Source organism: Pelodiscus sinensis, chromosome 4, assembly GCF_049634645.1.
Source record: "Pelodiscus sinensis isolate JC-2024 chromosome 4, ASM4963464v1, whole genome shotgun sequence".
Taxonomy (NCBI): Eukaryota; Metazoa; Chordata; order Testudines; family Trionychidae; genus Pelodiscus; species Pelodiscus sinensis.
In genome coordinates, this window is record NC_134714.1 from 11,181,907 (window position 1) to 11,200,909 (window position 19,003).

Consider the following 19,003-nt stretch of genomic DNA (forward strand, 5'->3'; position numbering starts at 1 on the left):
AGAAAGCAGTAGCTATGTCAGAGGGACAGTACTGACTTGTTTGTCTCAGAACAGAAATGTGTCTCAAGCTACATCTAGACTGCAGGCTTCTTTCAAAAGAATCTTTTCCGGAAGAGATTTTCCGGAAAAACTTCTTCCGAAAGAGAAGAAGCGTATCGAAAAAGCGATCTGCTTTTTCAAAAGAGAGCATCCAATCAATATGGACACTATCTCACATTTAAGTTGTGATTACTGTGGACGGAGTGGCCACCAGGGCACCTGTGCTTTTTTCCATGAGGCTTCTTCTTTCGAAAGAACCCCTCTTCCCCGTCCACACACGCCTTATTCCGAAAGAGCTCTTTTGGAAAAAAGGCTTCTTCCTCACTGAAAAAGGTTTACCGCTGTCAGAAAAAAACCCTCATTCTTTTGACTTTCTGTTGAAAGAACGCAATTACAGTGTGGACATAAGTGTAGTTTTCCCGGAAAAACCGCCGTTTATCTGGAAAAACTCTGCAGTATAGACATACCCTCAGGGGAAATATCGGTATTTGTCTGGTCTAGGGGTGACAAATTTGAGCTGGTCCAGTGTTATGGACATACATCTATTAGTGATCTGATAGTCTTCAGAATATTGATGCCATGATCATCAACACTCAACATGGCCAGGTGCCTTCATCCCATCATGGATCTTGTGGTCATTGGCCGGTTTACTTACGGTCTGCCATGCCAGCTGTCTGTGCAGGGCTTGGGCAGAACACAGAGGGAACACACATACAGCCCAACAGCTATCAACCTCGAACTGAGCCTCGTTACTAACCTTGCTGCTCCTAAGTCAGTGACACTCACTCCTCCAGAATGGCTCATGCCCTGAGCCCACACATACTTCTTGCACCTCCCCCTTTAAGGCAGAAGAAGAGTTTCCACCAATATCTTGCCATTGCCTGTGTACTCTCTTGCTCCGAGCCTGCTAGAAGCTGATTCTGGAGAAGAAAACATTAAGTTGAGCTGGGGTGAAAGCCACTCTGCTGAAGGCTTTGCTTCCACCATAACTTGACCATCAGCCCTGGCATCTCCTCCAACGGCCCAAAGGAAGAGACCGCCACATAACCAGAAGCCCCCCAGGTTGAGGCAGGTAGCTATCCAGCAAAGCGCCTCATTTTGTTAATGGAGCCACAGCCCCCAAATCATCGCCCACCCTCCAAACCACTTCAGAGAGCGAAGAAAAGAGCAGCGCATTGCTGCCAGGGGAGATGCTTTTCCTAGCTAGGACTAATCCCTAGTTCTGAGGGAAAGAGGCTTTCCCCATGTGTTGTGAGGAGAGCCAACTTTGCATTTAAATCACTGTGATATGTTTCCAGGAGCAGGATCCTTGAGATCCAGATCGCAAGGACAGAGGCACCTGGGAGCAGCAGCCAGAGGCAGAGCAGGCAACATAAACAGCTGCCAGGGGATCTGAGACTGCCTTGTAAGGCAGGAGGACCAAAGACTCAGGGGTGGAAGACAAGAGTCCACCAGGAGGTGTGGGAAAGTCTGTCCCCGTAGGGTGCTGGGTGAAAGTCACTCTGCAGGGGGACACCAACATTTATCTGGAACTGACTCCGTTTTGCCGTCGTCCATCCCAATTTTCCATGTGATCACCGAGAATCCCTGACTGACCAGACGGAGTTGCCAGGTTGGACGACTCATCAACAGGCCCATTTCAAACACTGCTGGCCCCTTCTTGCACTCTCAAGAGACACCACCCTCATGGGAAGGCCATACTGCAATGTACCTCGGGTTAGGCGCGCAAACCCCACTGCTTCTTGTCACTAAACACCTCAGCTCTGCAGGACCCGACCTGTCTTTTCCAGGGGGAGCGCTGGCGCTGTCCCAGAGAACGAATCCCATGGGCGGTGGGTGACCCCCTGGCTTGGGGGGGCAAGCCCTCCCAGCCGCCCCAACAGAGACCATGCTCCCCCCACCCGGCCTGCTGTCCCTTGTCCAGACTCCTATTGCTCCCATGCTTCCCCCCCAGGCTGCTGACCCTTGCCCCCTCCCTGCCCCAGAGTCACACCCCCAACCTACCCCAGCCCTGAAGCTCCAGAGATACAGTGGGCAGCGTGGCCGTAGCCTCCCCCAGCCCCAGAGCTCCTGGGAGCCAGTGGGTGGCATGGCCCCAGCTTCGGTGCTCCAGCACCCGGTGTGGCCTCAGTCGGCCCCAGGGCATGGAGCTCCGGAGAGCTGGCCGGCAGGTATTGCACAGGGCTGAGCATGGACGGGGCCTGGTGAGGCAATTTGGGAAGGTGGTGCCTTCCCCTGCCTGGGATACCCACCGCCCATGTGGGTGAGCTGTTTCCTGCCGTCAGCAGCCAGTCAGATTCTCATGTGCCCAGGCAGAGTCTGATCAACGACAGAATCTACACTCAAATGCGACTGCCCACCCCCCAGCCTGGGGCGGAAGGTACAGGCAGGGGGATAGGGCAAGAGAGGGGGTTTCCCGCATCTCTGGCTGCTGCATCATCCACTCTAGCCACTGCAAGGCTATGTCTACACTGACGTGAGCTTGTGCCAGAAGTATGCAAATAAGGCTAAGCGTGGAATATTGCCGAGCCTCATTTGCATATTTAATGAGCCGCCATTTTGCGGAAGAGGATCTTGCGCTAGGAGCGTCTACATTGCCCCTTTTTGCACAAGAAAAACCCTCTTGCGCAATGCCGTTATTCCTGAAAATAATCAGCGTCGCGACATTGTGCAAGAGGGGTTTTTTAGCACAAGAAGGGGCAGTGTAGATGCTCCTTCTAGCGCAAGAGTCTCTTCTGCAAAAACGGCGGCTCTTTAGGTATGCAAATAAGGCTCGGCAATATTCCACGCTTAGCCTCATTTGCATACTTCTGGGGCAACAACCCACCGGTGAAGACATAGCCCAAGGCTGCAACTTACACTAGGGAATGCCCACAGCAAGCCTAGGAGCAAGAGAGTGGAAAGGCAGCTTAAGTCCCCTTAGCCGAGCCTTCTCCTGAGGCACACGACTAAGCAGAATCCCCGCTGTCCTGCCACAGCGCTTTGCTGTGTTGCATCTTGGCAAAGAGCCAGCCCTTGTCACCTTTACAAAGAATTCACTCCTGGCCTGTCCATTCCTCACACATGTCTCTGGTACTTCCTCCAGCAACTCAGAGGGACTGAGCTAGGGAAAAGCACAGTCTGACCTTACTTGACTCGTCTTGTCTCCTCCGCAGCTGTAGTCAAGGTTCCCTGTAATAGGAGCGGTTTCCAACTGGAGGACAAGGATTTTTGCATAAGTGTAAGATGGAGGCAGGATGGACCCAGCACTTCACAACATGCCAGAGCACGGGAAATAAGGAGCCTTAAACAAACAAACAAACAAACAAACAAACAAACAACAAAACATGCCCCATGTACTCCAGGATGAAATAACCAACCAATCAACCAACTCAGCAGTAAAGCTCCTTCTTTCCTGTTCTGTTCCAGACTCGGGCTTTGCTAATTCACTGTGTTTCTTTGAGATCAGCTGTATGTGTCCATGCTGCTCACACCTGCTGATGGAATAGCCAGTAATGGCCCTTTCCCGCTGCCTCTGACCACACGTACTACAGCCTCGATTGCCTTTCACTTATGGCCCAACACACCCGCCTCGCAATTCTCTAACCCCGCGTTTCTCAAAATGGTGGGTCCTGACCCCCGCGGGGGGTCGCGAGCAACTTAGAAGGGGGTCGCAGTATCACAAAGTTTGAGAACCCCAGCTCTAACCTATCTCTGCCTTCATTCCAGCCTCCGCTGCCTTCCAGCCTGTGACCACGTTCCCAAGCCAATCCCATCCCACTCACGACCACACACGCTGCCGCCCTGGCGGCCTTTCCTGTTTGGCCATATGTATCCCAGCCTCAACTTCCTTCCCGGGGCCTTTGCTCTCTATGACTACATGTACCCCAGCCATGGCTGCCTAACCACCGACAGTCGCATGCACGGTAGCCTCCTGCTCAGGGCTGGCCTTACCATGAGGCGAACTGAGGCAGCTGCCTCAGGTGCCAGACTGTGGGGAGGGGCGCCAGTAGGACCCAGAGTGTAGAAAATTGTCTGCTGCGGGTGCGTGTGTATTCTCTCTGCTCTAGATGCACAGAGATGGGGGAGTGCTGTGCTGGAGGAAGGAGGGCACAGGAGACATAACAGGCAGGCAGGAGAAAAGGTGGCATGGGGACATCATTTGAGCTCTCCACCTCAGGTGCCAAAATGTTGTGGGCCAGCCCTGCTCCTGCTGGCACAGCTTCTAGACCTGATCTGAATCAGGTCCAAAAACAAGCAGCCACAAGCGAGCTTCTCTTCAGCACTCAAGAGGAAGAGAGCTCTTTTTGCTCCCTGTCCTGCATCTCACACACACAGTCTGTTTTCCTGATCCATCAGGTGCCAGGACACAGCGACATTACACACCTTCCACGGGCCACAGATGTCTGCAACGTTACAACGGTTAGTTACCAATTGAGAAAAGAGAGAGACAAATTATTATTTCTCCAACTCCGCTAAGCAGGCAGAGCCCTGCACCCTAAGTATGTCACGCCAAGCAAACAAACAAACAAGGCCCTTATGGTGAAAACTCTCTAGCCTGTCTTTTCTCGTTCTTTTGCCTGCTTGATATTCAAATGGCACACTGAATAAAAGCTAAGAGATTCGTGCAAAGAGCACCTTAGCATTTGTCAGTGTGCATGTGGTGGCATTTGTTGTGCTGTTATAATGCTGGTGAAGACGGCTCTGAATATTTAGGCAGTGAATCATGCTTTGTTGCCATTTCCATATGTTTTCCCTAAACATGAAACACAGTTGAAGGGTGGGATTTTAAAGGACAAGGGAAATTGGGGCAAGCAATATACAAATGAGTCTATTATTATGTCTATAATTGGACTGTACTTTGGCATCTCCCTGTTGGCGAGGGAGGTGGTTCAAGGGTGTAGTTTGTTAATTAAGCAGAACAGCTAATTTTAGCACTGACAAACTAGCTCCAGTAATGTAACATTTACAGTTAACTACTTGGACAAAAGTCATTCTTGGTGAAGGTTTCCATCCTGAAATCAGGTGACAGCAATAATTATGATTAGTTACCATCAGCTGGAACAAAAATATTACACTGTGATAAAAACAAAGCAATCATCCGTAAGTATCAGCACCAGCTGTAACGATACGTATTCTGCATTTCAATGAGGTGCCCTGTGTGAATGTGCAATCTCACTACAGTATAAAAACAAACATCATTGCGCATTACATTTAGAATACAACATGCCTGTTTTGCCAGGGTGTCAAAACCACTACACAGTGGTGTGCGGTGGCTGATAGCAGAGATGCAGCACAAACGCCTCCTTTTTTGCTCCCCTCTTTTTCCCCTGCCCCCAAAAGTCACTGGATGTCACAACAGCTCTGAGGTCCGACTCAAAATTCATCTTCAGAGCTATCGGCTAAGAGCATTACTCGATCCTGCATGCTGTTAAATTCCCTCTGCTAAAGAAGAAAAAAAGAAACGTTACACAGATTCCGTTACATGGGCAAAAAGTTTGAATTCCTCCTTCACCTGCCCTTCCCCACTTTAATTAATATAATCTAAGTGCATCTTTTCCATTTCAACCCAAACACAAAGGTGCTCCATAATTTGCTTGTAGTCACTGACTGAACCAGACATGGGAATAGGAGGGTGGTCAGGAGAGCAGAGCTTGGTTTTCTTTACAGTGGCTGTACCTTTCTTTTATGCCTCTTGGAGCCGTTTCTCCTTCGGCGATTCATGATCTTAATGCTGTAGAGCGCTCCCAGGATAAACAGAGCTCCAGCTATACCGACCCCCACAGGAACCAGCATCCCAGACATGTATCCTGCCTACACAAAAAGGAGAGCATCACAGCCAGAGACAACCAGCGCAGGGTGGTTCCTTTCCCATTAACCTATGACTGCTGTGTATTTCTACACTGTATTATACGATATGTCCCAAAGCACAACAAAACACCCTTGAAAAAAGTGGGAAGGGATCATCGCTATTTATTACACCACCTCACTCTTGTATCAGTCCCCTCATCTGTAACTCTCCAAGGGTATGTCTACACCACAGCACTAATTCGAACTAACTTAATTTGAATTAGTTAATTCGAACTAAGCTAATTCGAACTAGTGCATCTAGACCTAAAAACTAGTTCAAACTAGCATTTTGCTAATTCGAACTAGCATGTCCACATTGAGTGGACCCTGAAGCGGGGTTAAGGATGGCCGGAAGCAGTGCCGGCAGGGCATCAGATTAGGACTTAGAGTGTGGAGCTGCTGTCTCAGGCTAGCCGAGGGCTGTGCATAAAGGGACCCAACCCCCACCCCGAACAGACAGTTCTCAGGGGTTCCCCACTTGTCAAACTCGATGAGGGACAGCAAAGCAGTCCTGGCTTGGAGTGCCCTGAATGCCCACACTCGGCACATCACAGCACTCGGCCATCAGCCCGGCTGCACTTGCCGCAGGCTGCCATCCGGGAGGGGGCCAATCAGGGGGCTGCAGGAGAGCTTCCACCCCGAGGAGCCCACAGAGCCACCCCAGTCCTCCCCATCGGGGGCTCGTACCCCATTCCTCCCTCACCTCCTTCCACTTACCTTTCCCTAGCCCCCCTTCCTGATGTACAAAATAAAGATAACGTGTGTTCAAAAATAGAAACTCTCTTTATTGAACAAAACTCGGGGAGACTGGGAAAAGGAGGTGGGAGAGGGGAAGAGAGAGGGTGAGAGAGGAGAGGGCAACTAAAATGATCAGGGGTTGGGAACAGGTCCCATATGAAGAGAGGCTAAAGAGACTAGGACTTTTCAGCTTAGAAAAGAGGAGACTGAGGGGGGGATATGATAGAGAACTATAAAAGCATGAGTGGTGTGGAGAGGGTGCATAAAGAAAAGTTCTTCATTAGTTCCCATAATAGAAGGACTAGAGGACACCAAATGAAATGAATGGGTAGCAGGCTTCAAACTAGTAACAGAAAGTTGTTCTTCACAAAGCAAATAGTCAACCTGTAGAACTCCTTGCTGCAGGAGGCTGTGAAGGCTAGAACTATAACAGAGTTTAAAGAGAAGTTAGATAAATTCATGGAGGTTGGGTCCATGGAGTGGTATTAGCCAGGGGGTAGAAATGGTGTCCCTGGCCTCTGTTTGTGGAAGGCTGGAGATGGATGGCACGAGACAAATGACTTGGTCATTGTCTTTGGTCCATCCCCTCCAGGGTACCTACTGGCCACTGTCGGCAGACAGGCTACTGGGCTAGATGGACCTTTGGTCTGACCCAGTATGGCCATTCTTATGTTTTTATGTTCTAAGCTCAGGGCTCAGGGTCGGGGTGTCACTCAACCACCTTGATTTTCATGCAAACCTGCTCCTGGGTGGCCAGGCTGGCGGCTATCCTGCCCTAGACGGCCACTTTCCTGTGCCTAGTGCGGAGGTCGTGGACGTTGAAGGCTTCGCCCGAAACCTCGATGAGGTCCACGATGTCCGCACTAGACCAGGCGGGTGCCCGCCTCTTGCAGCCCCAGGCAGGCTCCCGGGAGCTGCCAGCCTGGTCCCGGGAAGAGGGGGAGGGCTGGGTGGAAGCGGGTGGCTGGCTCGTGCCGTGCCAGGTGCAGGGTCTGCTGGCTGGGTGCTGGCAGGCTTGCACTTGACACGGGCACCGTAGCCAGACTGTGCCCCTTTAGGGGCTCCGGGGCCTGGAGGGGGGCAGACAAGTTTCCCTGGTGGTGCCCAGAGTGGCCACCAGGGCAAACTGGGGAGGACTAGCCTCCCACTAGTTCGAATTAAGTGGCTACACAGCCCTTAATTCGGACTACTTAATTTGAACTAGGCGTTAGTCCTCGTAGAATGAGGTTTACCTAGTTCGAATTAAGCGCTCCGCTAGTTCGAATTAAGTTCGAACTAGCGGTTTGTATGTGTAGCGCCTATTAAAGTTAATTCGAACTAACGTCTGTTAGTTCGAATTAACTTTGTAGTGTAGACATACCCCAAGTGCTTTATAGGAGAGGTATCAATAACCCTTTAAAAATGTATGGAAACACAGTGAAATAAATGGGCAGATCTGAAGGCTAGACAATTTATCAGCATCCATTTTTTGCATAAGAACATAAAAGCTTCCAGACAGGATCAGACCCAAGATTCATCTATTCAGTGTCCTGGCACCAGAGCTTCCGAGGAGGGTGTAAGAATGCTGCAGCTGAGACGCAATGTGTAACTCAGCCAAGAAGAAAACACCCACTGTGAGAAATGCAGCTAGGGTTCCCTGATTTAAATTCACTATTGATTATAAGCAAATTTGCACTGCCTGGGAATTTATAATGCAGGAAGTGGCCAGTAATGAAACAAAAAAAATGAATATTTTGGAAATAACTGCTAGATTAAAAAAATGCTTTTTACAAACTGCTTAAAATGCTGCTTGTTTTATATTTTACTGTTTTAAATGAAAATTAACCCACATTTTTAGTGCTCCTCAGGCTGAGTGCATGAAAAATTTGCATGTGCAAATTGTTCTGGCATTGCACATACAACTTAAGTCAGGGGCGGGCAAGCGTGACCCTTGACCACTGAAGAAAACCTAAGAGTGCCCCCCCCCCCAATCAAAAATGATCACCTACCCTTGACTTTGGTAATCAGGTCCTTACCCTTCCCAATATGTACACACAAATGCAAGGGCATGATTTTGACACATGCAGATGGATGCATGCACAATCCAGAGGTCTGCTGAGAATTGCACTTTTGTGCAATCATATACATTCCGCTGAGGGAGTCTCAAGGTAAAATATCCTTACGTGCTTCTTAACCATAATTGCTTTTCTGCCATAACCCACTCAGTGTAAAAGGCTTTTCGGCAAGCATTGCCTTTGTATTTTAATCTGGAGAAGGAAAATAAAATGCTTTCCCCTAAGAAAGAAGTTGTTAGTGAGAGTTGATTTGTACACTGCTCACATCATAAATTCCTCTTAATATCATGACTCTACATGAATCATGGGTGTTAGTCCCAGGATATCAGAGACAAAGTGGATGAGGGTTCAATAAAAGATACCGCCTCACCCACCTTCTCTGTCTGTTACAAGAATGGCTTTTCCCATAGGAACAACTCCGTCTCTACATCCTACAGCCTGAGGAATGTCTTTTCTGTTTGTTGGCACCCGCTGCTGTTTGTTTAATGACACATTACTATGTGCTGCACACACATTCTCTGAAAACAGCCCCACTCAAAAGGAAAGACAGCTGCCTGCCTTCAAGTTACTGCAAAAGGAGGTTTGGAAAAGCTCCGTTGAATGGCTAAATTTCAGTGGGCTAATTAAGGTGCCTTAATTGTGTGACCTAATTACAACAGAATGGGCATTTCTATTCCCGGAACATTGCTGTGAGTGCAAACAGTGAGGGGAGGTTAAAACGCTTGCTGTTAGCATTAGCCCAGGCGTGGCTTCCAGGTTCATTGTGTATCAGAATTCTGTGGCCTGCCAGGATCATAGCAAATCTGTGCTCTTTCTAGTGCTTTCTCGTGCAACTGCGTCAGGGCTCTCCAACCGCCTGCTGTATGGGCAAAATCTTAGCTCCATTCCCTCCTTGCTGTTGCATACCCAAGCCTGTGGAGCGCTGCATGTACACACAGTGAGAAAACGCCACTCCTGTGCTCCCAGCCCTGGGGAAGGCATCTGACTGCTCCCATGTTGGCTGCCAAGGGGGATGTTTGCCAAGTTCTGCACATGTGCCTCCCTGACTCCACAGGGCTTTGAAGGGTCAACAACACAGGAACTGAAAGAGGTTGTTGCATAAAAAAGCCTGCGCCTGAGCTTACTTGATTTTACACATGCATTTTCTGAAACGACGCTAAACTGTAAGGTCTAAGGTTTTAAACTGCAACTCACTGTGATCTTTGTCAAACCTTGCAAATTGCTGTCATCTTTGTAAAACTTTGTAACTCTCAAATTTACTGTAAGCTGCAACTTTGTAACCTTTGTAATTCTCAGTCACTTTGTAACTTGCTCTAAACTTCATTCTCCCCATATGTGTGTGTGTGTGTGCGTGTTTTGTTTGAAGTTGCAATGCTAATGTAACCCCCAAGGAGATTGCTTGGATTCCCGGGGCTTTGTCTGCTGGCAGCTCAGGGAGAGGCACTCTGAGTTTGCCTTGGCTCCCCCTCCCTACCAGGGCCAGAGTCTGCCCGGCAACCCACAGGGAGTGAGATGCCCCTCCCAGGGGGAAGGAGAGACCATTGTTGAGGGGAGTCTGGAGCCAGCCAGGAAAAGGGGAGGACTGAGTGTGTGGGAGCTAGTAAGCCCCAGGCCTGCATGCAGGGTTCCCCCTGAGAGCTAGCCTCTAGGGACCTGAAGGCAGGATCCCTCAGCTGGGTTTATGTCTCCACTGTTGATTCCCAGTTGTGGAGTTTGCTGGGAGGCTTCCCCAGCCAGGCGGAGTTGGCTCTCCAGCTCCCTGGGTGAGAGAGTCACTGCATGGTCAGCTGGGCTCTAGCAGCAAGTTCAGGGCTGCTGCCTGCTGTGTGGGTCTGGAGGCTGGCCTGGGAGGCTATAGTTTTGAATTTTGGTGCAGTTGTGTGGTCTGCATCTTGAGCCCTGCACCCCTTCACGGTAAGGGGAAATTCTGGGACTGAAGCAGCCTGGTTCCTGCTTGAAGAGGACCCCTGTGAGAAGAGAGCAGCCCTTTGCAGAGACTGAGTCATCTCTCAACCTGAGGCTCATTCATGGAGTGTGTGAGTGCACCAATTTTTAGTTAGTCAGGCAGGGAATTTGTTTGGGGATTTTATTACCTGCAGCGTATTAAACAGTGGAGGGATTTACTGCCTTCTCCCATTTGTGAGTCCCTTGGGCTGTACTGGACCTAGTCAGCTCCACTGCTAAACCACTGCAGAGAAGGATTGTGTGGTCAACAGTCATCAAGGGCCCCAACAAAGTACGCGTACCAACGGGACACTAACCTCACAGTTGCAGGGCACCGGTGACCCTAAAAATAATGTTTTACCCTGTTCTGTTATAATTGTCTCCTGTTTAATATAATTGTGTTTATTATAGTGTATGTGTTTGTGTTATTTTCTGGGAGTCTCCAACTATCTGGCGAATACGTGGGGATTATCCTGGGCTAGAATTTTCCTCCCAAGCTGCCCTGGCAACCCTGCTAGGAAGGAGTGAGGGGGGTGGAGGCACCGCCAAGTACATCAATCAGAAAGAATAAAATTGAGTAGGTGGCGGGATCCAGAAGAACCCAGACCTATCCATCCGAACCTGAAAGGAGATTGGCTCTAAAAGAAGGTAACCAGGTGGAGAGGGGGCGCTACATTGGAGACACCTACATAGTGGTTGATAAGCTACCAGACTTGCCTGTATATCGCCTTAGGATGGAAAATGGAAAAAATGTTTGTAAGACTATTCACCGAAACCACCTCTTGCCAGTGGGGCAGTTAATAGGTGAAGAGAAAAATAGTGAATGTGGTTCCTCCCGGCGACCCATTACTCGTTCAAGACTAAGGAAGAAAGTTCCTGCAGAAAGAACCCTTACTGCACAACTTGAATCTGCTGAGGAGGCAGACAGTGAGTCTTTAACCTCCTCTGGAGAAATTGATCCTCATTCACAGAGTAGCAGTGAAGAGGAATTCTTCCCCTATTATCCAATATCTCCTATGCTTCATGAGCAGCTATGTGAGGTAGAAACTGTTAGAGAGGGAGAATCTGAGCCTCCTCTAGCTCAAATACTTAACCCTGAAGCTGCACCCTTTGTACCCCCTCAGTCAACAATACAGCATGAAGAGGCAAGTGGTTTACCAGCTAGGATGGTTCCACCTGTAGAGGATGTGGGAGAAGCCATGCAACCTGCAGAGAGGGAAATCATTGATTGTCCTGCAGTCATTACTGCTGAGAACCCTGAGAATGAAGAAGCTCCTGTACTTCGACGTTCAGAACGAGAGCGAAAACCTGTACAGAAACTCACCTATGATGTCCCAGGGTCCTCCACCTCTGTCCCTCTGCATTTAGTAAATAGATGGGTGCGGGTGGCCTATTATTGTTTGTGTCTGATAGTTAACAATGGAGACTCCAAGGTTAAGTCATTTATTTAAATATAGTAAGAATGTTATTAATGTAAATTGAATAACAATTTAATGTTTAAATTAATATTGTATGTGGACACAGCAATACTTACTTATTGGCTAATGATATTTATTGTCAACTAAACAATGTATACTATTACCTGATGGAAAGGACTTTGCATGTTTGTGTTGTGGTTAAATGACCCTTGCCGAGGACGGCAAGAACTTTCGCACAGGGAGAGTGTAACCCCCAAGGAGATTGCTTGGATTCCCGGGGCTTTGTCTGCTGGCAGCTCAGGGAGAGGCACTCTGAGTTTGCCTTGGCTCCCCCTCCCTACCAGGGCCAGAGTCTGCCCGGCAACCCACAGGGAGTGAGATGCCCCTCCCAGGGGGAAGGAGAGACCATTGTTGAGGGGAGTCTGGAGCCAGCCAGGAAAAGGGGAGGACTGAGTGTGTGGGAGCTAGTAAGCCCCAGGCCTGCATGCAGGGTTCCCCCTGAGAGCTAGCCTCTAGGGACCTGAAGGCAGGATCCCTCAGCTGGGTTTATGTCTCCACTGTTGATTCCCAGTTGTGGAGTTTGCTGGGAGGCTTCCCCAGCCAGGCGGAGTTGGCTCTCCAGCTCCCTGGGTGAGAGAGTCACTGCATGGTCAGCTGGGCTCTAGCAGCAAGTTCAGGGCTGCTGCCTGCTGTGTGGGTCTGGAGGCTGGCCTGGGAGGCTATAGTTTTGAATTTTGGTGCAGTTGTGTGGTCTGCATCTTGAGCCCTGCACCCCTTCACGGTAAGGGGAAATTCTGGGACTGAAGCAGCCTGGTTCCTGCTTGAAGAGGACCCCTGTGAGAAGAGAGCAGCCCTTTGCAGAGACTGAGTCATCTCTCAACCTGAGGCTCATTCATGGAGTGTGTGAGTGCACCAATTTTTAGTTAGTCAGGCAGGGAATTTGTTTGGGGATTTTATTACCTGCAGCGTATTAAACAGTGGAGGGATTTACTGCCTTCTCCCATTTGTGAGTCCCTTGGGCTGTACTGGACCTAGTCAGCTCCACTGCTAAACCACTGCAGAGAAGGATTGTGTGGTCAACAGTCATCAAGGGCCCCAACAAAGTACGCGTACCAACGGGACACTAACCTCACAGTTGCAGGGCACCGGTGACCCTAAAAATAATGTTTTACCCTGTTCTGTTATAATTGTCTCCTGTTTAATATAATTGTGTTTATTATAGTGTATGTGTTTGTGTTATTTTCTGGGAGTCTCCAACTATCTGGCGAATACGTGGGGATTATCCTGGGCTAGAATTTTCCTCCCAAGCTGCCCTGGCAACCCTGCTAGGAAGGAGTGAGGGGGGTGGAGGCACCGCCAAGTACATCAATCAGAAAGAATAAAATTGAGTAGGTGGCGGGATCCAGAAGAACCCAGACCTATCCATCCGAACCTGAAAGGAGATTGGCTCTAAAAGAAGGTAACCAGGTGGAGAGGGGGCGCTACATTGGAGACACCTACATAGTGGTTGATAAGCTACCAGACTTGCCTGTATATCGCCTTAGGATGGAAAATGGAAAAAATGTTTGTAAGACTATTCACCGAAACCACCTCTTGCCAGTGGGGCAGTTAATAGGTGAAGAGAAAAATAGTGAATGTGGTTCCTCCCGGCGACCCATTACTCGTTCAAGACTAAGGAAGAAAGTTCCTGCAGAAAGAACCCTTACTGCACAACTTGAATCTGCTGAGGAGGCAGACAGTGAGTCTTTAACCTCCTCTGGAGAAATTGATCCTCATTCACAGAGTAGCAGTGAAGAGGAATTCTTCCCCTATTATCCAATATCTCCTATGCTTCATGAGCAGCTATGTGAGGTAGAAACTGTTAGAGAGGGAGAATCTGAGCCTCCTCTAGCTCAAATACTTAACCCTGAAGCTGCACCCTTTGTACCCCCTCAGTCAACAATACAGCATGAAGAGGCAAGTGGTTTACCAGCTAGGATGGTTCCACCTGTAGAGGATGTGGGAGAAGCCATGCAACCTGCAGAGAGGGAAATCATTGATTGTCCTGCAGTCATTACTGCTGAGAACCCTGAGAATGAAGAAGCTCCTGTACTTCGACGTTCAGAACGAGAGCGAAAACCTGTACAGAAACTCACCTATGATGTCCCAGGGTCCTCCACCTCTGTCCCTCTGCATTTAGTAAATAGATGGGTGCGGGTGGCCTATTATTGTTTGTGTCTGATAGTTAACAATGGAGACTCCAAGGTTAAGTCATTTATTTAAATATAGTAAGAATGTTATTAATGTAAATTGAATAACAATTTAATGTTTAAATTAATATTGTATGTGGACACAGCAATACTTACTTATTGGCTAATGATATTTATTGTCAACTAAACAATGTATACTATTACCTGATGGAAAGGACTTTGCATGTTTGTGTTGTGGTTAAATGACCCTTGCCGAGGACGGCAAGAACTTTCGCACAGGGAGAGTGTAACCCCCAAGGAGATTGCTTGGATTCCCGGGGCTTTGTCTGCTGGCAGCTCAGGGAGAGGCACTCTGAGTTTGCCTTGGCTCCCCCTCCCTACCAGGGCCAGAGTCTGCCCGGCAACCCACAGGGAGTGAGATGCCCCTCCCAGGGGGAAGGAGAGACCATTGTTGAGGGGAGTCTGGAGCCAGCCAGGAAAAGGGGAGGACTGAGTGTGTGGGAGCTAGTAAGCCCCAGGCCTGCATGCAGGGTTCCCCCTGAGAGCTAGCCTCTAGGGACCTGAAGGCAGGATCCCTCAGCTGGGTTTATGTCTCCACTGTTGATTCCCAGTTGTGGAGTTTGCTGGGAGGCTTCCCCAGCCAGGCGGAGTTGGCTCTCCAGCTCCCTGGGTGAGAGAGTCACTGCATGGTCAGCTGGGCTCTAGCAGCAAGTTCAGGGCTGCTGCCTGCTGTGTGGGTCTGGAGGCTGGCCTGGGAGGCTATAGTTTTGAATTTTGGTGCAGTTGTGTGGTCTGCATCTTGAGCCCTGCACCCCTTCACGGTAAGGGGAAATTCTGGGACTGAAGCAGCCTGGTTCCTGCTTGAAGAGGACCCCTGTGAGAAGAGAGCAGCCCTTTGCAGAGACTGAGTCATCTCTCAACCTGAGGCTCATTCATGGAGTGTGTGAGTGCACCAATTTTTAGTTAGTCAGGCAGGGAATTTGTTTGGGGATTTTATTACCTGCAGCGTATTAAACAGTGGAGGGATTTACTGCCTTCTCCCATTTGTGAGTCCCTTGGGCTGTACTGGACCTAGTCAGCTCCACTGCTAAACCACTGCAGAGAAGGATTGTGTGGTCAACAGTCATCAAGGGCCCCAACAAAGTACGCGTACCAACGGGACACTAACCTCACAGTTGCAGGGCACCGGTGACCCTAAAAATAATGTTTTACCCTGTTCTGTTATAATTGTCTCCTGTTTAATATAATTGTGTTTATTATAGTGTATGTGTTTGTGTTATTTTCTGGGAGTCTCCAACTATCTGGCGAATACGTGGGGATTATCCTGGGCTAGAATTTTCCTCCCAAGCTGCCCTGGCAACCCTGCTAGGAAGGAGTGAGGGGGGTGGAGGCACCGCCAAGTACATCAATCAGAAAGAATAAAATTGAGTAGGTGGCGGGATCCAGAAGAACCCAGACCTATCCATCCGAACCTGAAAGGAGATTGGCTCTAAAAGAAGGTAACCAGGTGGAGAGGGGGCGCTACATTGGAGACACCTACATAGTGGTTGATAAGCTACCAGACTTGCCTGTATATCGCCTTAGGATGGAAAATGGAAAAAATGTTTGTAAGACTATTCACCGAAACCACCTCTTGCCAGTGGGGCAGTTAATAGGTGAAGAGAAAAATAGTGAATGTGGTTCCTCCCGGCGACCCATTACTCGTTCAAGACTAAGGAAGAAAGTTCCTGCAGAAAGAACCCTTACTGCACAACTTGAATCTGCTGAGGAGGCAGACAGTGAGTCTTTAACCTCCTCTGGAGAAATTGATCCTCATTCACAGAGTAGCAGTGAAGAGGAATTCTTCCCCTATTATCCAATATCTCCTATGCTTCATGAGCAGCTATGTGAGGTAGAAACTGTTAGAGAGGGAGAATCTGAGCCTCCTCTAGCTCAAATACTTAACCCTGAAGCTGCACCCTTTGTACCCCCTCAGTCAACAATACAGCATGAAGAGGCAAGTGGTTTACCAGCTAGGATGGTTCCACCTGTAGAGGATGTGGGAGAAGCCATGCAACCTGCAGAGAGGGAAATCATTGATTGTCCTGCAGTCATTACTGCTGAGAACCCTGAGAATGAAGAAGCTCCTGTACTTCGACGTTCAGAACGAGAGCGAAAACCTGTACAGAAACTCACCTATGATGTCCCAGGGTCCTCCACCTCTGTCCCTCTGCATTTAGTAAATAGATGGGTGCGGGTGGCCTATTATTGTTTGTGTCTGATAGTTAACAATGGAGACTCCAAGGTTAAGTCATTTATTTAAATATAGTAAGAATGTTATTAATGTAAATTGAATAACAATTTAATGTTTAAATTAATATTGTATGTGGACACAGCAATACTTACTTATTGGCTAATGATATTTATTGTCAACTAAACAATGTATACTATTACCTGATGGAAAGGACTTTGCATGTTTGTGTTGTGGTTAAATGACCCTTGCCGAGGACGGCAAGAACTTTCGCACAGGGAGAGTGTAACCCCCAAGGAGATTGCTTGGATTCCCGGGGCTTTGTCTGCTGGCAGCTCAGGGAGAGGCACTCTGAGTTTGCCTTGGCTCCCCCTCCCTACCAGGGCCAGAGTCTGCCCGGCAACCCACAGGGAGTGAGATGCCCCTCCCAGGGGGAAGGAGAGACCATTGTTGAGGGGAGTCTGGAGCCAGCCAGGAAAAGGGGAGGACTGAGTGTGTGGGAGCTAGTAAGCCCCAGGCCTGCATGCAGGGTTCCCCCTGAGAGCTAGCCTCTAGGGACCTGAAGGCAGGATCCCTCAGCTGGGTTTATGTCTCCACTGTTGATTCCCAGTTGTGGAGTTTGCTGGGAGGCTTCCCCAGCCAGGCGGAGTTGGCTCTCCAGCTCCCTGGGTGAGAGAGTCACTGCATGGTCAGCTGGGCTCTAGCAGCAAGTTCAGGGCTGCTGCCTGCTGTGTGGGTCTGGAGGCTGGCCTGGGAGGCTATAGTTTTGAATTTTGGTGCAGTTGTGGGGTCTGCATCTTGAGCCCTGCACCCCTTCACGGTAAGGGGAAATTCTGGGACTGAAGCAGCCTGGTTCCTGCTTGAAGAGGACCCCTGTGAGAAGAGAGCAGCCCTTTGCAGAGACTGAGTCATCTCTCAACCTGAGGCTCATTCATGGAGTGTGTGAGTGCACCAATTTTTAGTTAGTCAGGCAGGGAATTTGTTTGGGGATTTTATTACCTGCAGCGTATTAAACAGTGGAGGGATTTACTGCCTTCTCCCATTTGTGAGTCCCTTGGGCTGTACTGGACCTAGTCAGCTCCACTGCTAAACCACTGCAGAGAAGGATTGTGTGGTCAACAGTCATCAAGGGCCCCAACAAAGTACGCGTACCAACGGGACACTAACCTCACAGTTGCAGGGCACCGGTGACCCTAAAAATAATGTTTTACCCTGTTCTGTTATAATTGTCTCCTGTTTAATATAATTGTGTTTATTATAGTGTATGTGTTTGTGTTATTTTCTGGGAGTCTCCAACTATCTGGCGAATACGTGGGGATTATCCTGGGCTAGAATTTTCCTCCCAAGCTGCCCTGGCAACCCTGCTAGGAAGGAGTGAGGGGGGTGGAGGCACCGCCAAGTACATCAATCAGAAAGAATAAAATTGAGTAGGTGGCGGGATCCAGAAGAACCCAGACCTATCCATCCGAACCTGAAAGGAGATTGGCTCTAAAAGAAGGTAACCAGGTGGAGAGGGGGCGCTACACTAAGACTGGAGCACATGGTGATGAGTCATCATAGACTGCTGCTTTTGCTGGATAAAGGGAAGTCTGGGCATGCTCCTTGATGACAACGCGGATGAGTCACAGGAGCCATTCAGACACTATATAACAGCCGTGGCCAAACAGTGAAAAGGGCTCATAGCTCTGGCGCCTCTAGAGCATTGCTAGGGAGCCGGAGACATGTGAGCCCTTTCAACTGCTTCTATTTAAAGGGCCCATGCCTTCCCAAGGCTGCTAGGCAAGGCACAGGGAAGATGTGAGCTCTTTAAACAGAAGCAGTTAAAAGGGCTCGGGTGTCTCCAGCTCCCAGGCAACATGCTAGGGGGTGGGACCTGGAACTGCCTTGTGGGCCAGATGCCCTTTGAGAGGCTTTTGCCCACCCCTGCCCTACACCAAGGCATTTCCCAGCTGGCTTTGCACTGCTGCAGTGGTATATCGTAGGCTGAATGGGGTCCAAGTACACTCAGAATAACTGGGTATAATGAGGTCCTGATATTGTGCGTGTGTGTGTGAGAGAGAGCAACATTAATAGACAATGACCTTAGATCAGGTTCTGCTCTCGGCTATACCAGCAGGTTTCTGTGAACCGACTCCAGATTTACACTAGTGTAAATAGCAGCAGAATCTGGTTGTGGTGTTTTAATGACTGAACATCAACCGGGACCAAAACACATCAATTCGCAATACAGTGTCAAGGGGTTAGTCTACAGCTTTGTGCTTCTTTGCCATGCTGTTCAATGACAACGTCGCTTTGTTGGGTTCAATGATACGGCGATAGACCCTTATTTGCACTTTCCATAGAAGAATTCTGCTTTCTTTTCCCATTGTTGACTATCTAGAGAAAGCCTTTCCTTAAATGTTCTTGACAAAGATAACGACCATCACTTCCTAGATACTGAAGCAACAAGGAACCACTGTGGTCACCTAATTTAGGCTAACCTCCTGCATAACAGAACTTCTCCTGCCATAGAACTTCTCCAAAATAACTTTGCCAGTCTAGACTTCTTTTTTTTACTGAAAA

At 49.0% G+C, this 19,003-nt stretch overlaps 1 protein-coding gene across 2 annotated transcripts in view; it reads right to left on the minus strand.

Annotated features, from left to right (window-relative positions):
- Positions 1–2,808: 2,808 nt before the first annotated feature.
- Positions 2,809–19,003, minus strand: part of ARMH4 (armadillo like helical domain containing 4) — a 158,781-nt gene continuing 142,586 nt past the window's right edge. Inside the window, exons 7-8 of one of the 2 annotated variants that reach the window (XM_075926317.1) lie at positions 5,698–5,832; positions 2,809–5,463 (exon numbers count right to left, since the gene is read on the minus strand). In XM_075926317.1, coding sequence (XP_075782432.1) covers positions 5,395–5,463; positions 5,698–5,832 — 204 coding nt within the window. In that variant the 3' untranslated portion in view covers positions 2,809–5,394. The remainder of the gene's footprint in view (positions 5,464–5,697; positions 5,833–19,003) is intronic. The other variant, XM_075926314.1, reaches the window with a different exon arrangement.